Genomic DNA, 24,547 nt, shown 5'->3' with positions numbered 1-24,547 from the left:
CCTTTGGTTTTTACTCCTCATCATCATCATATTCCTGTTATGTGTCCCCATTAAATGTACAGGATATAACGACACAGACATTACATCATTACTTAACTTCCAATTAACAATTTTCTTCCAAATTAATCTGTTTTCTGTCAAGACTCCAATATTATCAGATCATCTTGGGATGAACACTGAGGATATGCATATAAGTTCAGCTAGGATATGCAAATATAATATTGATAAAAATGTCAGCAAGGATAGTTAGTGATCTGGAAAGTACCTATACTAATCTGCTGAGGAGATGGACTATGCTTGGGGTTCAGGAATAGTGAGTGTGTCTGGGGAAGAGAAAAAGAATGTTGATCAACTGAGTCAAGAAGACTGTAGATTTAACTATAAGAAAAAAGTGAGGAGGTAACTTGTTATGTCTTTTTTTTTTTTTTTTTTTTTTTTTTTTTTATGTTGGGCCCATATACAAGAGGTTGGCTGGTCAACCTATAGTACTTTAGTACCATATATAGGTAGTGGGATGGGAAAGGAGAAACTTGTTGACATTCAACTTAAAAGCCTGTATACTGTAACCCTTGCGATATACATCAGGGGGGAATACTGTTCCACAGTACAGAAGTAGCAAGAATGGAGGAGGAGGAAAATAAACTTGTTCTGTGGCAGCCTGTACGTGTTCCTGGGCTTAGTACAGAGTGGGAGAATTATTGATGCTGTTCAGATGAACATTTTCCATGGAAATATTTATAGAATATACAAATTGCAGAGACTAAACGTCTATGTGAAAGTGGGGGGGAGTGAGTCGGTAAGAGATGGATCATTTATCAGTCTAATTGCTCTCCTCTGTATTGAGTTAAGCATTTGAGGAAGCTTTTAGGAGCCCCACTTCAAATGTGAGAACAGTATTTGATAGCTGGGTGGATTTGTGATTTGTATCAGGTTAACAGCTGCTTTGAGGTGAAGTAACATCTTGAGCAAAAGAGAAAGCCTAATTTTTTGGAAGCTGAGGATGCTGCAATGGTTGTGATGTGTTTATGCCAGGAGAGGCCTGATGTCAAGGTAATTCCGAGAAGAGAAATTTCATCTTGCCTGGGAATTTGAGTGTTATCAAAAATAATCCTGGGGAAAAATGGTTCTTTTTTGTGGGAAATAAGACAGAACTGGGTTTTACTAGCGTTGAAGTTGAAGACGTTATCTCAGCCCGTTGGAAGATGGCTTGGAGGTCTGAATTAAGGGACGTTGTGGTTGATGTTCTGTGGGTTGAAGTGAGTTGTGTAGAGTAAGGTTTATCAAACGAAAGGGAGGAGTGCAATGTGCTGTCATCTGCAAAACTTATTGGGTTGGAGGTCAACTGAAGTAGGTCACTGATATAAAGAAGGAAGAGGGGTCTAAACAGAAATGCCAAGTGCATTAGAAAGAAAGTGTTTCGGTATGTTGCTTTGGTGAATATTTTGAGGCCTAAAATTGTTTGTATTAGTTGAAACCTGGCTATCAGAGTCAGATGTGGTAACTGGAAATAAGTGTAAAGGGTATAGTATTTTTAGGAATAACAGAAGAGATAGGGAAGGAGAGAGAGGAGTATAACTAATGATATCATACAACTTGAGTCCACTTAGGATAAAAACATGAGGGACTTAAACCATCCAAATATTGATTAAGTAGCAGAGAAAACTCATAAGAATTTATTGAACTGTTGTGAGACAAATTTCACAAGCAGCACGTGAAAGAAGCAACTTGAGGAAAAGTGTGTCAAATTTGATCACAGCATCAGAAGGTGTTAAGGATGTGATTGTTTTGTCTCCAGCTAGTGACAGTGATCATATCGTACTGACCTGGGAAGTGGCCAACTGTATGGATGTACCAATCAGGACAACTACAAATCTGGAGGTTAGGACAAACTCAGAATACTATCTTTGGCTCCAAAGTGTTAGTTATTGACTTAAAATAGATGCTTATGTGATGCAGTATCTGAATGTGCAATCTTATTAAGCAAGAGATCAATAAGAAGATGTGAAAGAAATATTGTGAGAATAAACTTACACTTAAGACTAGACTAAACAAAGTGTTTAGTCTAGTCTTAAGTGTAAGTTTATTTTTAAAAGGCCTTGGATCCGATTAATTTTGTAGTTAGTTATGTATATTTGTTTGAAGTGTGTGTGTGTGTATATATATATATATATATATATATATATTGTTTTTATTATTGTTATATTAAATGTGTTTATTTTGTATTTTGGTCTTGGAGTCAGTGATTATTTGGATTCTGAAGGAAAGAATTAAGATCATTGCATCAATTGGAGTGAACCCTTGTGCATACAATAATATATAGGTACACTCGGAATTAAAATAATTGTTAGAAACAGAGATCATCTCTAGGATAAATATCAAGATAATATTTATGAATATTCTATATATAAAAATCCACTAATTATTAACAATATACTCTTCAAAGTGCTCACTCAGTAATTCTACTATATCAACGAATTCGGTTACCTCCCTACCATTGGCATTCTTTAAAATCAATCTGCTGTATACATTTTTTCTTTTATTTGCAACATATCAATAAAACTGTTTGGGATTCTCTTTAGCCTGCATGGTTAATGTTCTTTCATAATCCGCTTTTGCTTTTCTTACCACACTTGCTACCCTTCTGGACTGGGCTTTATACCATTCATGTGCCTGCAGGTCGCATATCAATTATCCATAACAAAGCTTAATGGTATGTAAGCAGGGCAGTGGTCTCATACTGGAGGGATGAAATTCATCTTCCACCTAACATGTCCTGTTTTGCAAAACATGTGGTTAATGTTTAATCTATCTTGTACACAAAAGATAGAAGAACTTACAGTTCAGGACTTCAAACTTAGCAAGAGTAAACTGAAATCATCATTCACCCACTACCAAGTTTAAAGTCAGCTTTAAGCCAAAGAAAATACAATGAGGTCACCAGTCTCTTTTCTTTGTTTATCTACTTCCCATGTCAAAACCTCAGGATCATCCTCAACTAACTGGTGGCACCATGGTGACTTTTATTCTCTTATCTATTATCACTGAATGAGTTATTATTAAATCCTACATGAACCTTCAACATATCGCTCTACCATACAGTATAAGGGAATTTATCCTTAAGCAGCTCAGAGAATTCATTCTCTCATTGTTCAAATGTTCTTTCCTGCTTCCGTAGTTGTCACCCATTATCATGAACAGCCTATCGCCAAACTCATTTGACTGAACACTGAAAAATCCCGAAAGCCATTATTACTGCTTCATTGAAGTTTCAAGTGGAGGGAACAACTCCTCTGACACTTTTATGCTTTTCCCATTTACTTTCTTTCATTCTCCATCCTTCTGTACCACACGCCAATAATTTCTCCAGTCACTGGAGCTCACATTTTGTTCCGGGAAGTTGTCCACATAAGTGCAATTTCTTTCCCCACTAGCATCTCATCATCCACATTCCTTAAAACTCTCATTCGTATTTCATGCACTATCATTCACTGCTTCCAATACATTCTCCACAACACTGAGAATCCTGCCTTATATTCATAATATCAGTCACTTCATTCTTTCATACCTGATACGACTCGCATTTCTTGTACTTGCTTACAAAACACTTCCAACAAATATTCCCTCTATTCTTGCTCTCATATCACAAAAAACATTCAGCAACAAATACATTAAATACAGGCTACATTGTACTAACTCCAGCATGCTGATATCAGTCAACATCGATGCCTTGGTCTTTTTCTTATATACACATTGGTGCCATAATGAAAAATGATTTTGAAAGAATATCGTGCAATAATAGCTGACTATACAACACAGTCAAAAATAAACAAAATACCAATTATATATAACAGTATCGCTAATATCTACTAGTAAATAGTGACTTTAATGAATTTAAAGCACCATAAGGGGTTTGGGATATAGAGCTGTACTGGACAGTTGAGATATCCTGCTTTAACAGATGTTGGTGGTTTTGGTTTGTTGAAGGTGAAGATAATGTTTCTGGCAGGAATCAGATGCCTATCCCCACATATCAGGATTCTTCTTATGGCTGTAATCTCTTGGTTCTCCTTGAGTTCACAGCATATCTCTTCACTGGGGGACAGCAAGGATGTCTCATTTTGATATTATGCCTCTAAAAAAGTTTAAAGTTTTGTAGATGGGGAGGGAGGAACTGTAACTGGTATTCCCCAACAGATATTGCATGGAGTATTATTTCTGATTGTGTTACTGCTCGAATGAGGATATCTCCTGTGTACAGTTTCTTTACAGATTTTGGAGATCCTGCAAGTGCTTCCAAATGTCACCCTTCAGAATGAAGAAGGGTGACATTTTTTCAATTGGACATTCGCTGCTTGTTGAGTGTATGATTATGAACAGTGATGCATTTATTGAAGCTGCTGATGTTTTTTTTTTATTACTTTCATTTTCTGTTGTTGATTCTATGGTTTCTGAACTGAGTTGGGACTTGTTGAGGATTCTGGTAAACAAGAGGATGAAAAATTTTTCATTTTCAGGAAGAGTAAGATTCAGTGCCAGATCTCCAAGCTCCCCCCTACCCCCAGTCACATATGAATGCCCACTCTCTGGCTAACAGTGGCTGCACTCAGGAGTGAATGCCAGGATGCTATACAGGCACCACATTAAGTCTTGAATCCTGTCCTTGAACATGGGGTAAAGACCCACAGTAACACCCTTGGCTCTTGCAGGAAAGTCCACTAGCCGAATGATCCTGGCCAGGCTATCCAGAGGACTGCCCATCTTGGCAAAGCGGAGATCAAAGTAATGCAAGATCACCTGGATGCCATTTCTGGATGTCCACAGTTGCAATGCATAAAATGGTGGCTAGGGTTGCCAGATCCCAGTGATGATGATGATCTGCAAGACAGGATAGTCAAAAAGACCCAGGAGAAGTAGCATGAAGAATATAGGAAGAAAAAGAATAGAAAAGGAATAAGAAGATAAATGGCTAGTGATGTTTTCTCCCTGGTGCAGGACACCAGAGTGTACAGAGGATTTGAAATTGGAAGTGATCACTATTTAGTCTTGAGCAGAATAAAATTGAATTTCATATTGAAAAGAATAACATGTAAGAAAGTTTTAAAGCGAATAAAAGTTGAGCAGCTCTCAGATGTAAACTGTAGACTAAAATACAGAAATATTATTGAAAAGAAAATGAAAGAGTTTGAGAACGGGAATCAAACCTTGGAGATTCAGTGGCAAACTCTGAAGGAAACATTGATTGATTCTGCCAGAGAGGCATGTGGTGAGGTTGTGTGCAAAGATAAAAAAAATCAGAACTCCCTGGTGGACACAGGAAGTTAAAGAGGCAGTGAAGGAAAAGAAGAAAGCATATCAAAAGTTCCTGGCAAATAAGTCAGCTTTTACTCTTACAGAATACAGAGACAAATGTAAGAAAGCTAAACAGTGTGTAAAACTAGCTAAACAAAAGTCATGGGAGCACTTTGGCAAGAATATAGAAAATAAATATCAAGAAGGTGGCAAAATATTCTGGAGGTTGTTGAAGAAGCTTAGGAATGGAGGAAAGAGTGCTGTAAAAGGAATTAGAGATGATAAAGGTGAAATGAAAACAGGAGAAAAAGATATCCTTGAAGTATGGAGTAATTACTTTGAAAAACTGCTAAATGAAACAAGCAGTGATGACAGCACAGTGATAAAAAACACTGACCAGGCATGCAGTCAGGAATACATATCCATACTTGAAGTAGAAAAAGCCATCAAAGGCTTGAAATGTGGAAAGGCAGCAGGAGTAGATGATATTCGACCAGAAATGCTGAAGTATGGTGGTATAAGAGTCTTACAGTGGCTGCACTGCATAGTTCAGAAAGCCTGGACAGAGGGACGAATTCCCGATGATTGGAGTAGAGCTCTCATAGTACCCATATATAAAAAGGGAAATAAAACTGAATGTGAGAATTACAGAGGTATTTCCCTACTGTGTGTTCCTGGCAAGATCTATGCAAGTATACTTGAGAAACGGTTGAGAAGAATTGTGGAAGAAAAGCTTGGTGAAGCACAAGCTGGATTCAGGCCAAATAGAGGCTGTCAGGATCAGATCTTCACTTTACGACAAATAGTCGAGAAAGCATGGGAATATAACAAAGATCTGTATTTAAGTTTTGTCGATTTGGAAAAGGCATATGACAAGATGCCAAGAGAGAAGCTATTCAATACGCTGCAGTTATATGGTGTCAATGGGGCATTATATCAAGCAATACTTAGTCTTTATTTGAGTTGTGAGTCAGCAGTTAGAATTGAAGGAAGTACAGGAAGATGGTTTAATGTTAAATCTGGTGTGAGACAAGGATGTACATTATCCCCTCTGTTATTCATTATCTATATGGATCACATTATGAAGGAATGTGGTATTAAACCTGATATCAAAATTGGAGATGCTAATGTCAGCTCTTTGCTTTATGCGGATGATGTTATACTTCTAAATAAATCCGCTACAAGTCTGCAAGATTCTCTGACTAAATTGAATAGCTGTTGTAATAGATATGGTATGAAGGTCAGCAATAAAAAGACAAAGACAATGAAAATAGGCAGAATCATTGAAAAATTCAACTGTGTTGTGAATGGAGAACCTGTGGAACAAGTAAAACATTTCAGCTATTTAGGCACAATTTTTACTGAAGATGGTAAACTAAATATAGAAATAGACAACAGAATCAGCAAAGCTGGTATCGTGGGAAGTCAACTGAATAAATTCATATGGAATAAGAAAGAAATTAGTCGGAACACTAAATTAGCTGTATACAAGACTGTGTTCAAACCAATTTTAACTTATGGATCTGAGAGCTGGGTCAGAAGTAAAACACTTGACCAAAGACTAGAGACCGCAGATATGAGAGTCCTGAGAAAGATTAGAGGCGTGAACAGATGGCATCAATGGCAATATCATATTAAAAATGAGGATATTAGGAAAGAACTTGACATTGTCAGCATCCAGGAATGTGTTAGCAGAGCTAATCTCAGATGGTGTGGTCACTTAAATAGAATGGGAGAGGAAAGATTAGCAAAACAAGTGTTCTCTGCCAGGTTGGCAGGAAAACGACCCAGAGGAAGACCAAGATATAGGTGGATTGATACGGTACAAAGTGCCTTAGACGATAGAAATATAAGATCTGATAATGTTGGAGTCTTGACAAGTAACAGACTGATTTGGAGGAAAATTGTAGATAGGAAGTTAGTAATGATGTAATTTTTTCATGTAGTACTGTCATATCCTGTACACCCCTTGAGGGTACATGGCAGGAATTTGATGATGATGATGATGGCTAGTACCAGCACTGGGAGGTCTCCGCCACCACAAACAGGTGCTTCACATGGAGGGAACAGTGGTGGAATTTTGGATCCCAGCGATGGAGACCTGGAAGATAGGATATTAACAAAAGAAGACACAGGAGAAGTAGAGTGAAAAGTGGGAAGAATTTTGCTTAAATATAAAGAGCCAACACGCTTCATTTCGGCGATATAAACACTATTTAAATTAAGGGGATATTAAATCCCACATTGTTTTTAAACCGAATAAGAAACTCAGAGATTGGAATCAGAGAGTTTCATGCCGAATATAGTAAACTATAAAAATATTGGTGAATACTAGTGTGAGCTAATGCAAGTAGTCCTAGTACGTAGTACAATACCGGGCAACTCGTTGCAAAGGTGAGTAACTACTCACTGATGAAGCCTCAAAAAAGGCTGAAACCGGTCTGGGTAGTGACCTCCTACCGTAATGTAATAACAGCATACATTTCCTAGGAAGTGTGTTTTTACATTATGCAAAATACCAAAGAATAGCGATCAGAACTTTACTCACCTTTGCAACGAGTTGCACGGTATTGTACTACGTACTAGGACTACTTGCATTAGCTCACGCTAGTATTCGCCGATATTTTTATAGTTTACTATATTCGGCGTGAAACTCTCTGATTCCAATCTCCAAGTTTCTTATTCGGTTTTAAAACAATGTGGGATTTTATATCCCCTTAATTTAAATAGTGGGAAGAATATCGTAGTACCGGTGTAGCCCAGTCATATGATGTAAGGTTCAAGGCAACTGTTGTATAGTGAATTTGTCATATTGCAAATCTTACTCCTTTTTTTTCTTACATGTAGTTGCACAATAGAATTAATAACATTTTCTAATCATTCATATGTGTGTGTAACTGATGTAGCATTTATTTACATAAAAAAAGCATTTACTTACATCAGTTATGAAAATGAAAATGAAAAATTTAGAATAATTTTTGCAAATGAAAAAAGTAAGAAACAGGTAACTGTAGTTAACAAATAATTACATTACATCCGAGTTACAGATAACTGTAGCATTATCCAGTGCAGCACTTTTCACTTCATTGAGGACTTTGATAAAAACAGCAAGAGTAATGTGAGGTAAGTGACTGGCCTGCTGCCTACCTCAGTGATTGATACACCATCTTCATTAAATTTAATAATTTTAAACTTAGTATCTAATGTAATAGGTTTACAAGTTTTCTTACCATCATTAACACCGTGGTAAAAAATTAGACTAAGTTAAAACAGTTTATAAATCTTCCCATTAGTAGCATGGGAGTGTGTTAAGGATACTCTGCTCTAGAGACTAAACAGAGAACTTTTTCAATTAACTTCAGGCTTCCATTAAGCAGTGCAGTATTCTCATAGCAGGAGATGAAATTCATGTACCACATAAAGAAGCTTGTAATGTAGTTGAAGAAATATCAAATATCAATGAGATTCTACAAACATCAAGTAATCTCTATGAACATTTTAAGAGAGTAATGTTAACAATCAAGTATCAGTGTAAGCTACCTTGCTGTACATTTGCAAGTGCATGAATAAATTAAACTATTCTATGAAAATGTAAGAAGTACACTTGGATATACTTTTAGGAATTGAAAATTTTAGATTTTGTTCTAAAATATATTATGTTGTAAGTATGTCAAGCAACCAATCAGCATTTTCTTGGTTGAATTCTTAATTGAAGACATTGGAGCAAAAGGAAGGCAGCCCCAGTTTTTGTTATTATTTAGGTTACTGGAATTGTTTAAAAGCATTCAGACATATTAGTTGGTGCAAAAATAAGACAGATCTGATCATTTATACCCTTGTTGTGTGGGATATACTGTAAATATCAATTTTAATTCAGAGCAAAACGAAGTAGCTCCAGGGATGCAGCATTTCTGAACTGGTATAAACATGGAACAAAACCTGATAGATGAGATTATGCCACTATTATACGAGAGAATATTCTTGAGAATGAAAGTGCTCTGTTTAAGTTTTTAACTTTCTCATGTTATATAAGTGTGAAGTAGTGCTGAAAGTATAAACTTTTCTGATAATTCCAATAATGATCATAACTTTTGCTGCATCTACTACAAAGCAGTGTTTCTGTTTTCAGTGCTAATGCTGAAATATCTGAGTGAATTTGGAAGTTCAAGAAATGTATGAAAAAGATAACAGTGTGGGAGCAAAACATTGAAAAGAAGGGGGGGGGGGGGGCTGAAGGTAAATGTTATGTACATTTTCAAAAATTATGGAAACTACTGTGTTAGAGTAAAACTTCAGTTTAATATGAATGTTATGTAGGTATGGAAAAGAAGAAAAAGACACTTTTAAGTATCATTCTGCTTTATCAGAATGAAAAACTAGAATGAGCTCTAACTGGAAATATACATATTTTCAAAAATTCAATGAAAGAGGTTATTTTACAGACTTAACAATACTGGTGACAAAGAAAAGCAGGACATTTTTCTTGGAGGACAAATACACATGAAAACTGTTGAAAGGCATGTCTCAGTTCTGTTAATTTAGATTAAACAAAATTTCTATTGGATCAGAATCTTTAAACAAATATTTGACAAAAATTATGATCCTAAATCAAAAATTAACTAAATTCACATAAAAATAATTTTTAAGGCTAATTAAAATATACACACTTCACATATGCTCATTTCGAATTTCACGAAGTCTAGTTCTATTTAATAAAGGCACTAACCTCCATAAAATGGAAGAAAAGGAAACACTATTATTTTTTCTTCAACCCTGTCTTGTTATGCAGTGAATAATTAATTATAAGCAACATTTATACCCAAATGTATAAATATGCATAATAAATGAACAGAAATTATTTCTACATGCCATTCATAATAGCAGTTCTTAAATTGCAATGAGATACCCAAAATGAAAAATATTATCCATTTCGTGGAGTGAAAAAAATTTTACAATACATTTTTTTTTTAAAGTAATTAAAACCATGTTACACAAGCACTTCATATTTAGAAACATATATCAAGTTAAATTTAATGTAACATGTTCCATTAGAAGTCTAATATTTATTTGCAATTATACTGACAACTGCTACTTTATAAATTACAAAGGCAAAAATAAATAATTAAATACAGTCATTATAAACTTACAATTATTGAAATCATGCATATGCTATTCTAAAGGAAATTCACTATAACTAACTATTCTTGAAATCCTGCGAGTTTGCTATTAATTCACCGCATCAATTAAAATTTCTTAAAATTATAAAATAAAAAATGTTCTTGGCAATATCATCAAAATGTCATTCCAAATGATTATTATTATTATAAAGAAGAAAGAAAGGGACACTTGCATACCATCAAATGATAAACTAAATATCAAAAATTAAATCAGAAGACTCTGGAAGTTTATTTTTTTTTTAATTTTAAAACAGTAAGCATTCTCAAAATCTATTCCAGTGATTATTACCAAATATTAAAAACAATTATAGTACAAAGTTATCTTTGCCATCATACCTGACATTGTCCACCAAGGAAATCAGGAATGTATGCTTTATCCACAAATTCTAACAAACCTCCTGGTCCCTGGTAGTTATTTCCTCCATAAAACACAAATTTTGAACGCGTGTTTTCATTGATAAAAGTGCTGACTAACGTCCAAAGGATAGGAAATACTCTTGGAGCACGTATAATCAGAACACGACCCATTGTTTCTGGATAGTTTGCTTCCACTATTTCTATGATGTGCAAAGAAGCTTTTACTCCAGGTCTCCAAAGGTGCCGCATATTTAGCCCTTCCAAGTCTAAAATGCAGGTCCAAGAACTTTAATAAAAAATTATAATTTAGTAAAGTATATTACATGTACAATTAATAAAAATCATAAAAATTATTAGCTGTAGAGCATTTTTTCCTAATTTTACATTACATATTTCACATGAATGGCAACCAAAAAGAGAAGACGGAAGAATTTTTAAATCCATATTTAGCTCATAAAAACTTAAGTCCATGATAATGAACATGAACCTAAAAATTAGGGGACACATTGCTAAAAAAAAAGAAAAGAAACTGCAGGTATTGCAACAGTGGAGAGAACAATTATGCATAGGGGGATTATGGTGTCCTTGTAAAAGGCTTACATCAAGATATATATGAATAACTGCATAGTTTTAGTCACTTTGTTTTCAAGAGAAAACGGGGATATATTGGTTTCATGCATATGGAATGGTGGGCAAGATGGAGGAAATGCATTGTAGAACATTGTGAATAGGAGATATGATTGAAGCATGTACAATGATAAAGGGTTGTTAACAGAATAACATATAGTACTAGGGGGGGGACAGAGCCCCCCAGTACTATATATATCTAGAATATTAGCAAAAGTTTTAGAGAAGTCAGTAAAAACTCGCACACAGAAATCAGGCTACAATAAACTACACTTTACAACAAATGGCATGCATTTACTAAAGGGAGGCAATGTCTGAGCAAGTTGCTCATATTTTATAATGTTATGGATAAGTTGGGTAAAAAGAATGGTTACACTATTTAAACTATTGGACTTCAGAATACAACAAATGACATGATAGGATATACATGCATTTTATTTTTAGAGTGCTCAATCTTACTGCAAGGTATATTAATCACAAAATGGCAGCTTAAAACACATATAGAATGGACATCAGTAATTAGCTTATTTCTTACCCAATGCTGAAATATGCAGCATCTGATTAATAATGGATATTAAACTTGAAAAAGAAGTATTCATTTCCCAAAAATATTTCTTTATACTGATTCTAACTTAAATGTGTTTTGCCTGTTTTCTGAGTTGCTCCTTCCTGTGTCATATGGCATCACAGCTCTGTCAATCTGGCAATGCTTTAGAGTCAATCAGAATTCATAAATGCACTAATGCAGTTATATATGTGGACTTAAGTTTTTATATATGTGTGAAATTTTATGACAATGAAGGTTTTCAACATCTATTTATAATGGCAGAAGAGAAATGTGATTTTTTTGATAAAAGTGATTCAAGACAAACGTTTAAGAGGTGGGATTAACATGTAATTCTGATATCAGGTTTAATGCACTAATGAATATAGATGATGAATAACAGTGGAAATGAATGCACCCTTGTCTCCCACATTATTTACCATCAAACCATCTTCGTATACCACTTTCATTTTTAATTGCTTACTTATAACACTATAGCAAGTAGAAATGAAAGTCTGGTGTAAGGCTAATACATAACTATATTTTTTTTAAAGAAATTGCAATGTAGACCATTACATTAACTAAGATAAGTTAGTTTATCTTAGTTCACTTCAGTTTATTTTAGTTAACATAGTAATCATCATCATCATCATCAAATTCCTGACATTCACCCTCAAGGGGTGTACAGGATATGATAGTACTACATAAAAAATTTACATCATTACTAACTTCCTACCTAAACTTTTCTGCCAAATCAATCTGTTACCAGTCAAAGCTACAACATTGTCAGATCTTATATTTATATATCTATCTTCTAAGGCACTTTTTACCGTATCAATCTACCCATATCTTGGTCTTCCTCTGGGTCTTTTTCCTGCCAACCTGGCAGAGAACACTTGTTTGGCTAATCTTTCCTTGCCCATTCTGTTTAAGTGACCATACCACCTGAGATTAGTTATGCTAATGCATTTCTGGATGCTGATGATGTCAAGTTCTTTCCTAATATCCTCGTTTTTAATATAATATTGCCATTGATACCATCTGTTCAAGCCCCTAATCTTTCTCAGGACTCTCATATATGCAGTCTCTAGTCTTTGGTCAAGTGTTTTACTTCTGACCCAGCTCTCAGATCCATAAGTTAAAATTGGCTTGAACACTGTCTTGTATACAGCTAATTTAGTGTTTTGACTAATTTCTCTCTTATTCCATATAAGTTTATTCAGTTGACTTCCTACTATACCAGTTTTGTTGATTCTGTTGTCTATTTCCATATTTAATTTACCATCTTCAGTAAAAATCGTGCCTAAGTAGTCGAAATGTTTTACTTGTTCTATAGGTTCTCTATTCACAATGCAGCTGATATTTTCAATGCTTCTGCCTATTTTCATTATCTTTGTCTTGTTATTGCTGACCTTCATACCATATCTATCACAACAGTTATTCAATTTAGTCAGGGAATCATGCAGACTTGTAGCAGATTTATTTAGAAGTATAACATCACACGCATAAAGCAAGGAGCTGACATTAACATCTCCAATTTTGATATCAGGCTTAATACCACTTTCCTTCATAATGTAATCCATATAGATAATGTATAACAGAGGTGATAATAAACATCCTTGTCTCACACCAGATTTAACATTAAACAATCTCCCTGTAGTTCCTTCAATTCTAACTGCTGATTTACAACTCAAATAAAGACTAAGTATTGCTTGATATAATGATCCACTGACACCATACAACTGTAACATTTTGAATAGCTTCTCTCTTGGCACCTTGTCATATGCTTTTTCCAGATCTACAAAACTGAAATACAGATCTTTGTTATATTCCCATGATTTCTCAACTAACTGCCGTAAAGTGAAAATCTGATCCTGGCAGCCTCTATTTGGCCCGAATCCAGCTTGTTCTTCACCAAGCTTCTCTTCCACGATCCTTCTCAACCGTTTCCCAAGTATACTAGCATAAATCTTACAAGGAACACTCAATAGAGAAATACCTCTGTAATTCTCACAATCGGTTTTATTTCCCATTTTATATATGGGTACTATGAGAGCTTTACTCCAATCATCTGGAATTCGTCCTTCTGTCCAGGCTCTCTGAACTATTCAGTGTAGCCACTGTAAAACTTTTATACCTTCATACTTGAGCATTTCCAGTCTAATATCATCTGCTCCAGTTGCCTTTCCACATTTCAGACTTTTGATGGCTTTTTCTACTTCAAGCATGGATATTCCTGATTGCATGCCTGATCCGTGTTTTTTATCACTGTGCTGTCATCACTGCTAGTTTCATTCAGCAATTTTTCGAGGTAATTACTCTATACTTCAAGGATATCTTTTTCTCCCATTTTCAGGTCACCTTTATCATCTCTAACTTTTACAGCACTCTTTCCTCCATTTCTGAGTTTCTTCAACAACCTCCAGAATATCTTGACACCTTCTCGATATTTATTTTTTATGTTCTTACCCAAGTCTTCCCATGACTTCTGTTTAGCTAGTTTTACATAGTGTTTAGCTTTCTTACATTTATCTCTGTATTCTCTAAGAGCTGTGTTGACTTATTTGCCAGGAACTTTTGATATGCTTTCTTCTTTTCCTTCACTGCCTCTTTAACTTCCTGTGTCCACCAGGGAGTTCTGATTTTTTTATCCTTGCAGACAACCTCACCACATGCCTCTCTGGCAGAATCAATCAATGTTTTCTTCAGAGCTTGCCACTGAATCTCCAAGGTTTGATTCCTGTTCTCAAACTCTTTCACTTTTTCATGAATAATGTTTGCATATTTTAGTCTACAGTTCGCTTATGACTAAATGGTGATCACTTCCAATTTCAAATCCTCTGTACACTCTAGTGTCCTGCACCAGAGAGAAAACATCATTATCAATAATAATACAGTCAATGAGACTTTTCTTATTCCTTGCCTCTTCTTTCCATGTGAATTTGTGCACATTTTTATGCTGGAACATGGTGTTAGTAATAACCAGTCCGTGTCCTGAGCAGAAATCCAACAAGTATCTGCCATTATTATTAGCTTTGCTCTTTTCTCCAAATTTTTACAAAATATTTTTGTATGTCTGACAATCATTTCCTACTCTGCTATTTAGATCCCCAACAAGGACCAACTTTTCCTTTTTCATTGTGTCAGTTGCTTTTTCTAAAGCCTCAAAAAATTCCTCCACTTCTACCTTAGTAGAACCTTCTGTGGGACCATAGGCACAAATAAGTCTCATTGTCCAGTTCCCCATTCTCATATTTGCCCACATCACTCTTCTTAAGACTGCCTGCCATTCAAGAAGATTAGCCTCGTATTTAGTGTTGAATACTATGGCTACTTTTTCTTTTCCTTGATTGCTATTGCCTGAATATAATATTTTGTATTTATTGCTCAGAAAGATCTCACCAGTTTTGGTCTTTTTTGTTCCAGTCACCCCTAATATAAGTCTATATTGTAATATCTTTAAAAAATACAGCTAGAAATGAAAGTAGTACCTTTCAGGCATCTTTTTAAATTGGTGAATACATTATTATTTCTTCCAAACAGCTGGTCACAAATAATGCAAAAAGCCGTTAATTATGCATAGCAAAATGGCATCACATAACAATCAACATGCCATCAGAGCAGAACATATGGTGAATTTCATGTTCAATATCAAAAAATAAATTTAAAAAACATCAAGTATAAACAATTTATATTTGTAAAAATATTCTTAAAATAATAAATGGAGAATTTTGCAAAAATTGCATAATATTTCATAAAAGGTTAGACAGTCGGCATTTCACTGGAAGGTTTGTGTAAAGAAGGCTCCTGTTTCAGAAAAGTTTTTGGGAATAATTAATTGTAAATATGTGTGTGTTTATGAGTAAGAGTTGCTGTAAAAGTTGTGCACTTGCAGTGTTTCTAGTGTGCGAGTTTTTTCTAGTTTAGGTTTGTTTACAAAATCTTTAAACTTACAGCTTAGTACAGTAACAGGCGAAGGAAAGATGGCTGTTGCAGAAATTTAATTTTGATTTCAGTTGTTTCATGAAATGCTAGGTGTGCTATATGTATTCGTTGGATTATGCAGATAAATTATGAAGTGATTACCTGGGTGATTGCCAGCAGTGCGAGGACCTCTGAGGAAAGAGTATATGTGGAACTACAAGGCTGGTGATTATGAGAAGCTCAGGAGACAGCATGCAGGTGTAGTATGGAATGAACATGAAGTGGATGGAAAGGATACCAATGCAGTTTGGGTGATATTCAAGAACTGTCTAGTAGAAGCAATGTATTAAAAGGGCCTGAAGGTTAATAGGGTAGGTATGAAATTGATTAACGAAGAGATTAAGCATGCAATACAGAGGAAAAAAGGCATTATGAAGGCAGCATAAGAGAAGTGGTAATAATCATTTCCATGAGGATTACAAAGAACAGACAAGGAGGGCTTGGTTGGTATGGGTAGCAAAAGTGAAATATGAACATCATTCAATTAGCTGAAAAGAATTCTTGAGAGTTCTTTCAATATGTAGCCAGCAAAAAAAAAAAATAATAATGTTTTTTTTTTTTTAATTTATTCTTATGCACCAAGAAAACACTGCAGTTATAGGTTAATGTCTAGTCCAGAAAGTCAATCCAGGGACTCATCTGTCATGCTGAGGATGTCTTGGAGGTTACCAGGAAATTGGTACCTTGGGCAGTTGTTCACAATATGAGTGATCATCTGAGCTATGGAGGAACAATCACAATAAGAGTGGTCTGACAGTATCCATTTGTGTAGTAGGTAGCCACATCTGCTCAGTTGGTATGACTTGACGTGCAATGTCTCGTTTGGAAAATTTCAAAAATGCATGACACATAATCCCTTACCTGCGGAATGTCACAGTGCAACCAACTGGAAATACGGATAATCCTTAGTTTTTGAATCAATCCATTTTTTATCAGGAACTCTTTCCTTTTCAATGGTCTTTTTTTTAACATTGATGTCTATGGGAGACCGCTGTGCACGTCGTGATGCGTTAGCAGGCGCCTCGTCCTCGTTCGCAAACGTAAGTGACATCACCGGAAGGGGGATGAAGTGGATGTTACATCAGGCAGGTGTCACAGTGACGCACCGATTTGTAGAGAAGGCTAGCTTTGCGCTACTGGAATAATGGCGCCCGCCGATTTTGAAATGGATATTCCTTTACCAGAGGAACTGAACGTACGTAGGATATAAAGAAAACAGCTATAACCTAAAGCACTAAAAGGTAAGAAATTGCATGACATACTAATTTCGGAATTTCGAGTCGAGACATTCTTTTTCAAGTTTTGTCCAGTTTAGTTCTAATGCTGTTGACAGATGACCAAATCTTCCTAGGAAAAGCAAAAACCAGGCTGTGGAGCACAGGGATCTTCAACCAGGAAGCCATTTGTTGGGAGATTGTTGGACCTCATGTTCTACCATCTTGCCACAGAAAGAGAGGTTTGAGGTGCCTATTTGCCTCTGCATTGTTTAGGTAGAATGCTGTGGACACAGTTTTTGTTGGATTTGGCTTCAGGTATGACTGCTTGAAGTACTCTTCAAGGATGTTTAAGTCTGTGTTCAAGGTTGTTTCCAGGTTGGCAAAAGAGGTAAATGAGTGAAGGATCACTAGGTCATTGGCATAAATGTATTTGCTTGAGCTAGTATGTGGTATGCTGGACATGTAGATGTTAGAGGGAGCTAAAACAGAGACCTGTGGGAGACCATTGTGGAGGAATCTGGGCCTGCTCTTTTTTCCACCAATATAGACCCAGATCTTGCTGCTGGAGAGAATGGATTCAAAAAGCTGGAAAGTTTTTTTGCATCTAAAAAAAATGATTATTGAAGGATGACAATTATTGGAGATAATGGTATAAGAACAACTGCTGCAGAGGATATAGTTGAGATATTTAACATGCTCGCTGCCACGCTTCTTGGGCATAGTTTGTTCCCGCACGCCAAGCGCTTTCGCGTCTTCAAGGTCACTATGAGTAATCTTGTAGCCGCTTATCAGACAGAATTTTGTTTCACAAGCCAACTACAAGTAATCTCGTATCACCCATGTCTTCAAGGTCACTACGAGAAACCTCGTATCACCCCACCTATATATTACATGTGCTGACGACTGTGTTTATTGCGTCTAGTCTCTAAAAACCTTCAGTTTCGCCATGACCAGTAAAAGAAAACTTACTGATAAAGAATTAGAAGCTTATGCTAATATGAGCAATGATGAATTTAATGAATTCATCATCGCAGATGGAAGGATGACTATAATTTGGGTATGTCAGGCATTGATCTTTCTGATCAAATGCTTTCTTACTATTCTGCCTTACAAAAGACAATTAGATGGCCAAAGAAATTGGCAATATGCACTTTTATAATATAATTACTGGAAACGCAATGCTGCGTTAAAATTTAGAGATCAATTTATCCCAGTTTTTGTTGGAATGGATGAACTTACCGCATCACAGAATATCAGCAGGATTCGGGATCTTTGGAAATTTTACCACCTACAGAAAAAAAGAATCGCCCGATAAAGCCATGTCGAGTATGTACACGAAACACGTTATTATTGTCCTGTTTGCCAGGAAAAACCACCATTGTGCGTGGAAAATTGTTTTAAAGTGTATCATTCGTAATTTGAATAAATTGGTTTTTATTTTATTGATTTCATTTTATTATTTTTATTGATTTTATTAGTGTTAATTTGATTTACAAATTACGGGTTAACTTGTGCTTGGCATAGGAGGTCGGTAATTGACATAAGAATATATTCGTAGTTGGCTTCTGAGGCACATATATGATATACTATATTTTAGCTGAAATTATTTCCCTTCTACCAAGCCCCCAGACATGCTCTCCACTTTATTGACAAGCGTAATGTCCAAATTAAGGTACTTATACTAAGGGTTAACTCGTGCTTGGTATAGGAGGACGGTAATCGATATATGAGTATATTCAGAGTTGGCTTGTGAGGCACATATACCAACTATGAGTATACTCGTAGTTGGCAGTGAACGTATTAAGGAACAGTTCATAGAAGTCTTTCATTCTTGTAAATGTGATATCATGGAGAGTTTGAGAGCAGCTGATGATGGGGAGGAGAGACCGACTGACTGTAAGTGAGCAAGAGGTGTATGGGGAATTGAGCAAACGATGTTAATAAGTCTGTTGGACTTGATAATATATCACAACGTATTCTGAAGGAATGTGCCAGTGAGTTGACATCTGCCTTGGCATATTTGTTTAATGAGTCTTGCACAGGGACAAGTTCCAAAGGAGTGGAAGGAGGGCAAGATTGTGCCACTTCATAAGGGAGGTGATAGAACTCAAGCATCAAATTATCAGCCTATCTGTGTGTCAGGTGTTGTGGTTAAGTTGTTGGAGAAGCTAGTGAGAAGTAGGATCCAAAATTGGATTGACAACAATGGTATTATCTTTCATGGACAGAATGGATTTGTTAAAGGGAGGTCATGTTTTAGTAATCAACTTACTTATTACAATAAGGTGATGACTTCATTGGACAATGGAGATGGATACAGATTTTGCAAAGGCTTTGGATTTGTTAAAGGGAGGTCATGTTTTAGTAATCAACTTACTTATTACAATAAGGTGATGACTTCATTGGACAATGGAGATGGATACAGATTTTGCAAAGGCTTTTGGTAGATTATCACATGATAAGTTGACAGGCAAACTAGAGCGGATGGGTTTGGATATTAGATAGTGCATTGGATCATAGATTGACAATCGGATAGGTATCAGCAAGTAGTGTATGGGGTAGCAATATCCCGGAAGATGAAAGTCAGTAGAAGTGCGCCTCGGGGGTCTGTTTTAGGGCCATTGCTGTTTAACCTGTATATTAATGATATTGGGAAAGTTTTGGATGGAGATATTCAGTTGTTTGCAGATGATGCAAGGTTGGGATGAACTATTGTGAGGACAATACAATGAATTCTGGGAATGATGCGGAGGACTTGCAGAAATAAGGAGATTCTTATTCCATTGTATAAGGCTCTGATTAGGCCACACATGGACTACTGTCACAGATTCGGTCACCTAGTTTTCAAAAGGACGAAGAGATGTGAGGACAATACAATGAATTCTGGGAATGATGCAGAGGACACTGACCTGCAGAAGTAAGGAGATTCTTATTCCATTGTATAAGGCTCTGATTAGGCCACACATGGACTACTGTCACAGATTTGGTCACCTAGTTTTCAAAAGGACGAAGAGATGTGAGGACAATACAATGAATTCTGGAAATGATGCAAAGGACACTGACCTGCAGAAGTAAGGAGATTCTTATTCCATTGTATAAGGCTCTGATTAGGCCACACATGGACTACTGTCACAGATTTGGTCACCTAGTTTTCAAAAGGACGAAGAGATGTTGAAAAGAGTCCAGAGGCAACCGATTAAGGTAGTTTCGGATCTCTGGAATGTTGAATATGAGGAAAGGTTGAGAAGATCCAATTTACAGAATCTAGTGGACAGGAGAAAGAGGGGTGATATGATAGAGACATACATGCTGGTAAAAGGTTGTTATAGGATCAATGTTGAAGAGGTTTTTCTTAAAATGGTGGGAGATCGGGGAGAACAAAGTTCATAACTGGAAGTTGTGTAAGTAGGGTGTGAACAAGGGAGTGAGAAGCAGGTTTTTTACATGCAGACTTGTAAATGATTGAAATGCCTTGCCCGAGAGTGTGGTGTCTGCAGAGAATTTGAATGTGAAGGCAAGATATGATGAGCTGTGTGTATGACAAAAAGGACTTCCTAGATGAGCATGACTAGTGGGGTCTTAGGGTAGTAGTAGTAATAATAATAACTGGTGACAACATAAAATAGAGACAGTATTGGGGGGGAAAAAAACATCAAAAATTCTCGGTGACTTTAGAATACAAACTGATCAGAATTTGGAATACAACAGACCTGACATCAGAATTATCGAATATTAACAACAAAGAAGAGGAAAAAATGACTAAATATTGAGAACTGGCAATCAAAGTTGGTTGGCTGTGGCTTAAACACAAAGTCATCCCAATAGTTATTGGTGCACTTTGTGCAATTTCAAAAAAGCTATCCAAATATTTACAAGAATTAAACATCAAAGTGACCCCATATGATCTACACAAGACAGCATTACTTGGAACAGTCCATATTTTACGTCACTACCTGACAGATTATTCTCAATTTCTTAGGCAGATTCTGAATTGCTCTGTGTATCAATTATGTGAATAAAGTATAATAATAATAATAATATAGATTTTTATTAGAGACATACTACATACATTAGAAAAAGGGAGAATTAACATCATAAGACACCTATTAAGACACTCAGACTGGACTACAAATCTGATTGAGGGAAGACCTGTCAGAGGAAGACCCAGAACCCAATACATGAGTGCAATCAAAAATGGATGAAGCTACCAAACAGTCAAAAAAGAAGACCACTATCAACAGCTCATGCTACCCACAAACCAGTAGATTGAGGAGAGAGGAAGGTTAGTTCACTATTAAGAAACTGAAGTACAAATTAGAAGGCAAATACTTTCATTATGTGATTCACAAAAAGATGGATAACAACCATCTACTTCATCAAGCCATTCTGGGTGTGCAGAACTTACTAATGTAATGAGTAACGTCAAACAATAAATTAACTAACAGCAATTTTTATTATTAACAATTACTGCATCTGAAAATAACATACTGAAAATTTAAGATATAATTGCAATCCCTTAACATAATATAACTCATCATCGATCATTCTGGTGAGCATCTGTGAATAAATTTCTACAATATACACGAGTGATTGAGCCCAGCACAGCTGGCCTACTGAGCAAACTACCACCCTATGGTCAGTATTCAAACCTTTTGCAACTCAGGTCACTCACCATGATAGATAGTTTCCTTTCCACAGATTTCCACACCAATACAGAAGTAACCCAGGGCTCAGCAATTAACTTCACTCTCCTCCTCCTGTGCATAAATAGCCATGCTCTCACTGACTTCAGAACCTATTTACAGGTATACTAAGGACAGTACACTCCATTCTTCCCTCTCATTAGACAAACCTTGTAGTGTACAATCATTAGAAGCCTCATGATCCTCCATAACAAATGCCTGAAACCTGATCTCTTCACTATTTTTCAACAGAGTGAGGATATAACCTTGTGAACATCGACACTGCTAAAATACAATCCTGATTAAAATCCTGTGTTGCTTCCCCTTATTTTTGATAACACTCAGATATCAAAACATGATCAGATTTCTCTTCTTGGAGTGGCTTTCACCTCAAACCTTTTTCTGCACAAAATACATATCAAGCACAGCTTCTGTAGCTATCAGAAAATTAAGTGTGCTTTGCTCTGCAGGGCGACTGTAAAATCTCACAATTGTCTTGTTTCATTTGTTTGTTTCTACAAGTTTTGTTTGGTGAGAAATATGTGAGTTGTTTTTAAAATTTAATAGAATATGAGGGAGATTTGTTTGAGTTCATTAACACGTTCGCTGCCACGCTACTTTGGCATGGTCTGTTCACCTACGCCGAGCAGTTTTACTTCTTCAAGATCAGTACGATAATCTCGTTACCGGAGGTAAACGTCCTACGAGTATACTCGTAGTTGGCTTGTACAGAGCATATACGGTCTATGAGTATACACAGTGTTGATGCTAGCCCCACAAGCCAAGGATTTTCACTTCTTCAAGGTCACTACAATAATCTCGTTCCCGGCGGTAAGAATCCTACGAGTATACTCGTAGCTGGCTTGTGAAGCAGGTTTAGCCACTACGAGTATACTCGTAGTTGGCAGCGAACGTGTTAATGTTAAATGCTAAAATTGGTTATAAATGTTTCTTATGATTACTATCTCTTGTATATAAATTAATGGTTAAAGTAAGAAATATTTTAAAAAAAATTGTTCAGCATTATTTAGAGAAGAACATATTGGCTGAAGTCAATGCACTATCCCGGGATATGAATCTGGAACAGTCTATCTAACAAAAGAGATAAAATTCGTGGAATAAAACTGTTATTTTATTCCACAAATGTCTCTAAATATCGGTTGGAGGAAAAGGGGGGAAATAACATAAGTGAAGCAAAGGAAAGGCTAACAGACACTTATTATAGTAAAAAGAAATCTCACACACTTTAATATATTACAGAAATCATGCAATTGGTAGGATAAATAGGGTATGAGAGTTGAATAATGTAACAAAAAAAGCTCAGTGAAATAGGGTGCGAGAGGGATAAGTACCATAATATTTTTACAGCACTACATTTTCCATGTACCATTCCTGATACTATATAAACTCCTAATTTGTCAAATAGAATACTGCTCATACATTTGGTGTGATGTATCCAAAGCCTCACTAGCATACGTTGATGTTATTCTGAAGAGAGCAATCGGATTAATCAACTGCTTCTCTCTCTCTCTCTCAGAATCTGTCTCTCTCTCTTGCACAAGCTCATTCTCTCAGACATTCAGTTTCTGCCTTATGTCTCTTCTATAGGTATTTTCATGGTTACTGCTATGCTGAATTTGATACTAACATCCCTCCACTTTCTTCAAAAATTGTAAGTATGAGAGCAGGTCAAAATCCATTTACCATCTACCTTAAAAACTTACTCACCCAAAGTCTCTTCCTCCTATCACACTAGTGGCCAAAATTGTGGAAACCTTTTGGAAAAAGTGTATTTTTGAGGTTTGATGGCTCATAACACCACTTTTATTTGGTGATAATACCATATAAGTATATATCAAGGGAAAGATAATTTAATCAAGAATGTAATGCAATAACTTTTATGAAGGATTTTTTTATTAAAACAGCAGTTATATAGAAGAAAAGTGAAACACAGAAAAAATGAGATATACAAAAATTCTCACAATGTGAGTTAATATTTAGTTGGGTAACCTTCAGCATTAATTACGGCCTCGCAATGCCTTCCCATGGAGTGAACCAAGTTTTTTAGTTCTGCAGCTGTTATAATGTGAAACCAAGATTGAATTATTGCTTCTATTAATTGAGTTTTATTGGTGAGTTGCTTCTGACTAACAATGCCTTCCCATGGAGTGAACCAAGTTTTTTAGTTCTGCAGCTGTTATAATGTGAAACTAAGATTAAATTATTGCCATATGGATGTTCGGAGAGAAAATTAGAACACAAGCCGGCAGATATTTAGATTCTGAGGAACTTAAGTTTTCATGTGACAGTCGGAAGAAAATTAATAGTATCTTCAGAAAAGGGCCTTGACAGAGAAAGAAACTGGCTATGAACATTTTGTCATTGTGAAAACAAAGTGTTTAGTCTAGTCTTAAGTGTAAGTTTATTTTTAAAAAGGCCTTGGATCCAATTAACTTTGTAGTTAGTTATGTAATATTTGTTTGAAGTGTATATATATTGTTTTTTTTTATATTAAATGTGTTTATTTTGTATTTTGGTCTTGAGTCAGTGATTATTTGGATTCTGAAAGCAGTAGTAAAAAAGAGGTCACTGCACCAATCAGAGTGAACCCTTGTGCATATATAGGTACACTCAGAAATAAATTAAAAATAATTGTTGAACAGAGATCAT

At 35.8% G+C, this 24,547-nt stretch overlaps 1 protein-coding gene across 4 annotated transcripts in view; it reads right to left on the bottom strand.

The window, feature by feature from the left end:
• Positions 1 to 24,547, bottom strand: part of retm (real-time) — a 469,145-nt gene that overhangs the window by 123,663 nt on the left and 320,935 nt on the right. For all 4 annotated transcript variants that reach the window (XM_090404393.1, XM_090404395.1, XM_090404396.1 and 1 more), the window contains one exon: positions 10,803 to 11,109. In XM_090404393.1, coding sequence (XP_090260519.1) covers positions 10,803 to 11,109 — 307 coding nt within the window. The remainder of the gene's footprint in view (positions 1 to 10,802; positions 11,110 to 24,547) is intronic.

Source organism: Typopeltis vanoorti, chromosome 14, assembly GCF_054136105.1.
Source record: "Typopeltis vanoorti isolate ZY-2024b chromosome 14, IOZ_Tvanoo_1.0, whole genome shotgun sequence".
Lineage (NCBI taxonomy): Eukaryota > Metazoa > Arthropoda > Arachnida > Uropygi > Thelyphonidae > Typopeltis > Typopeltis vanoorti.
This window is presented reverse-complemented; position numbering and strand designations above follow the sequence as displayed.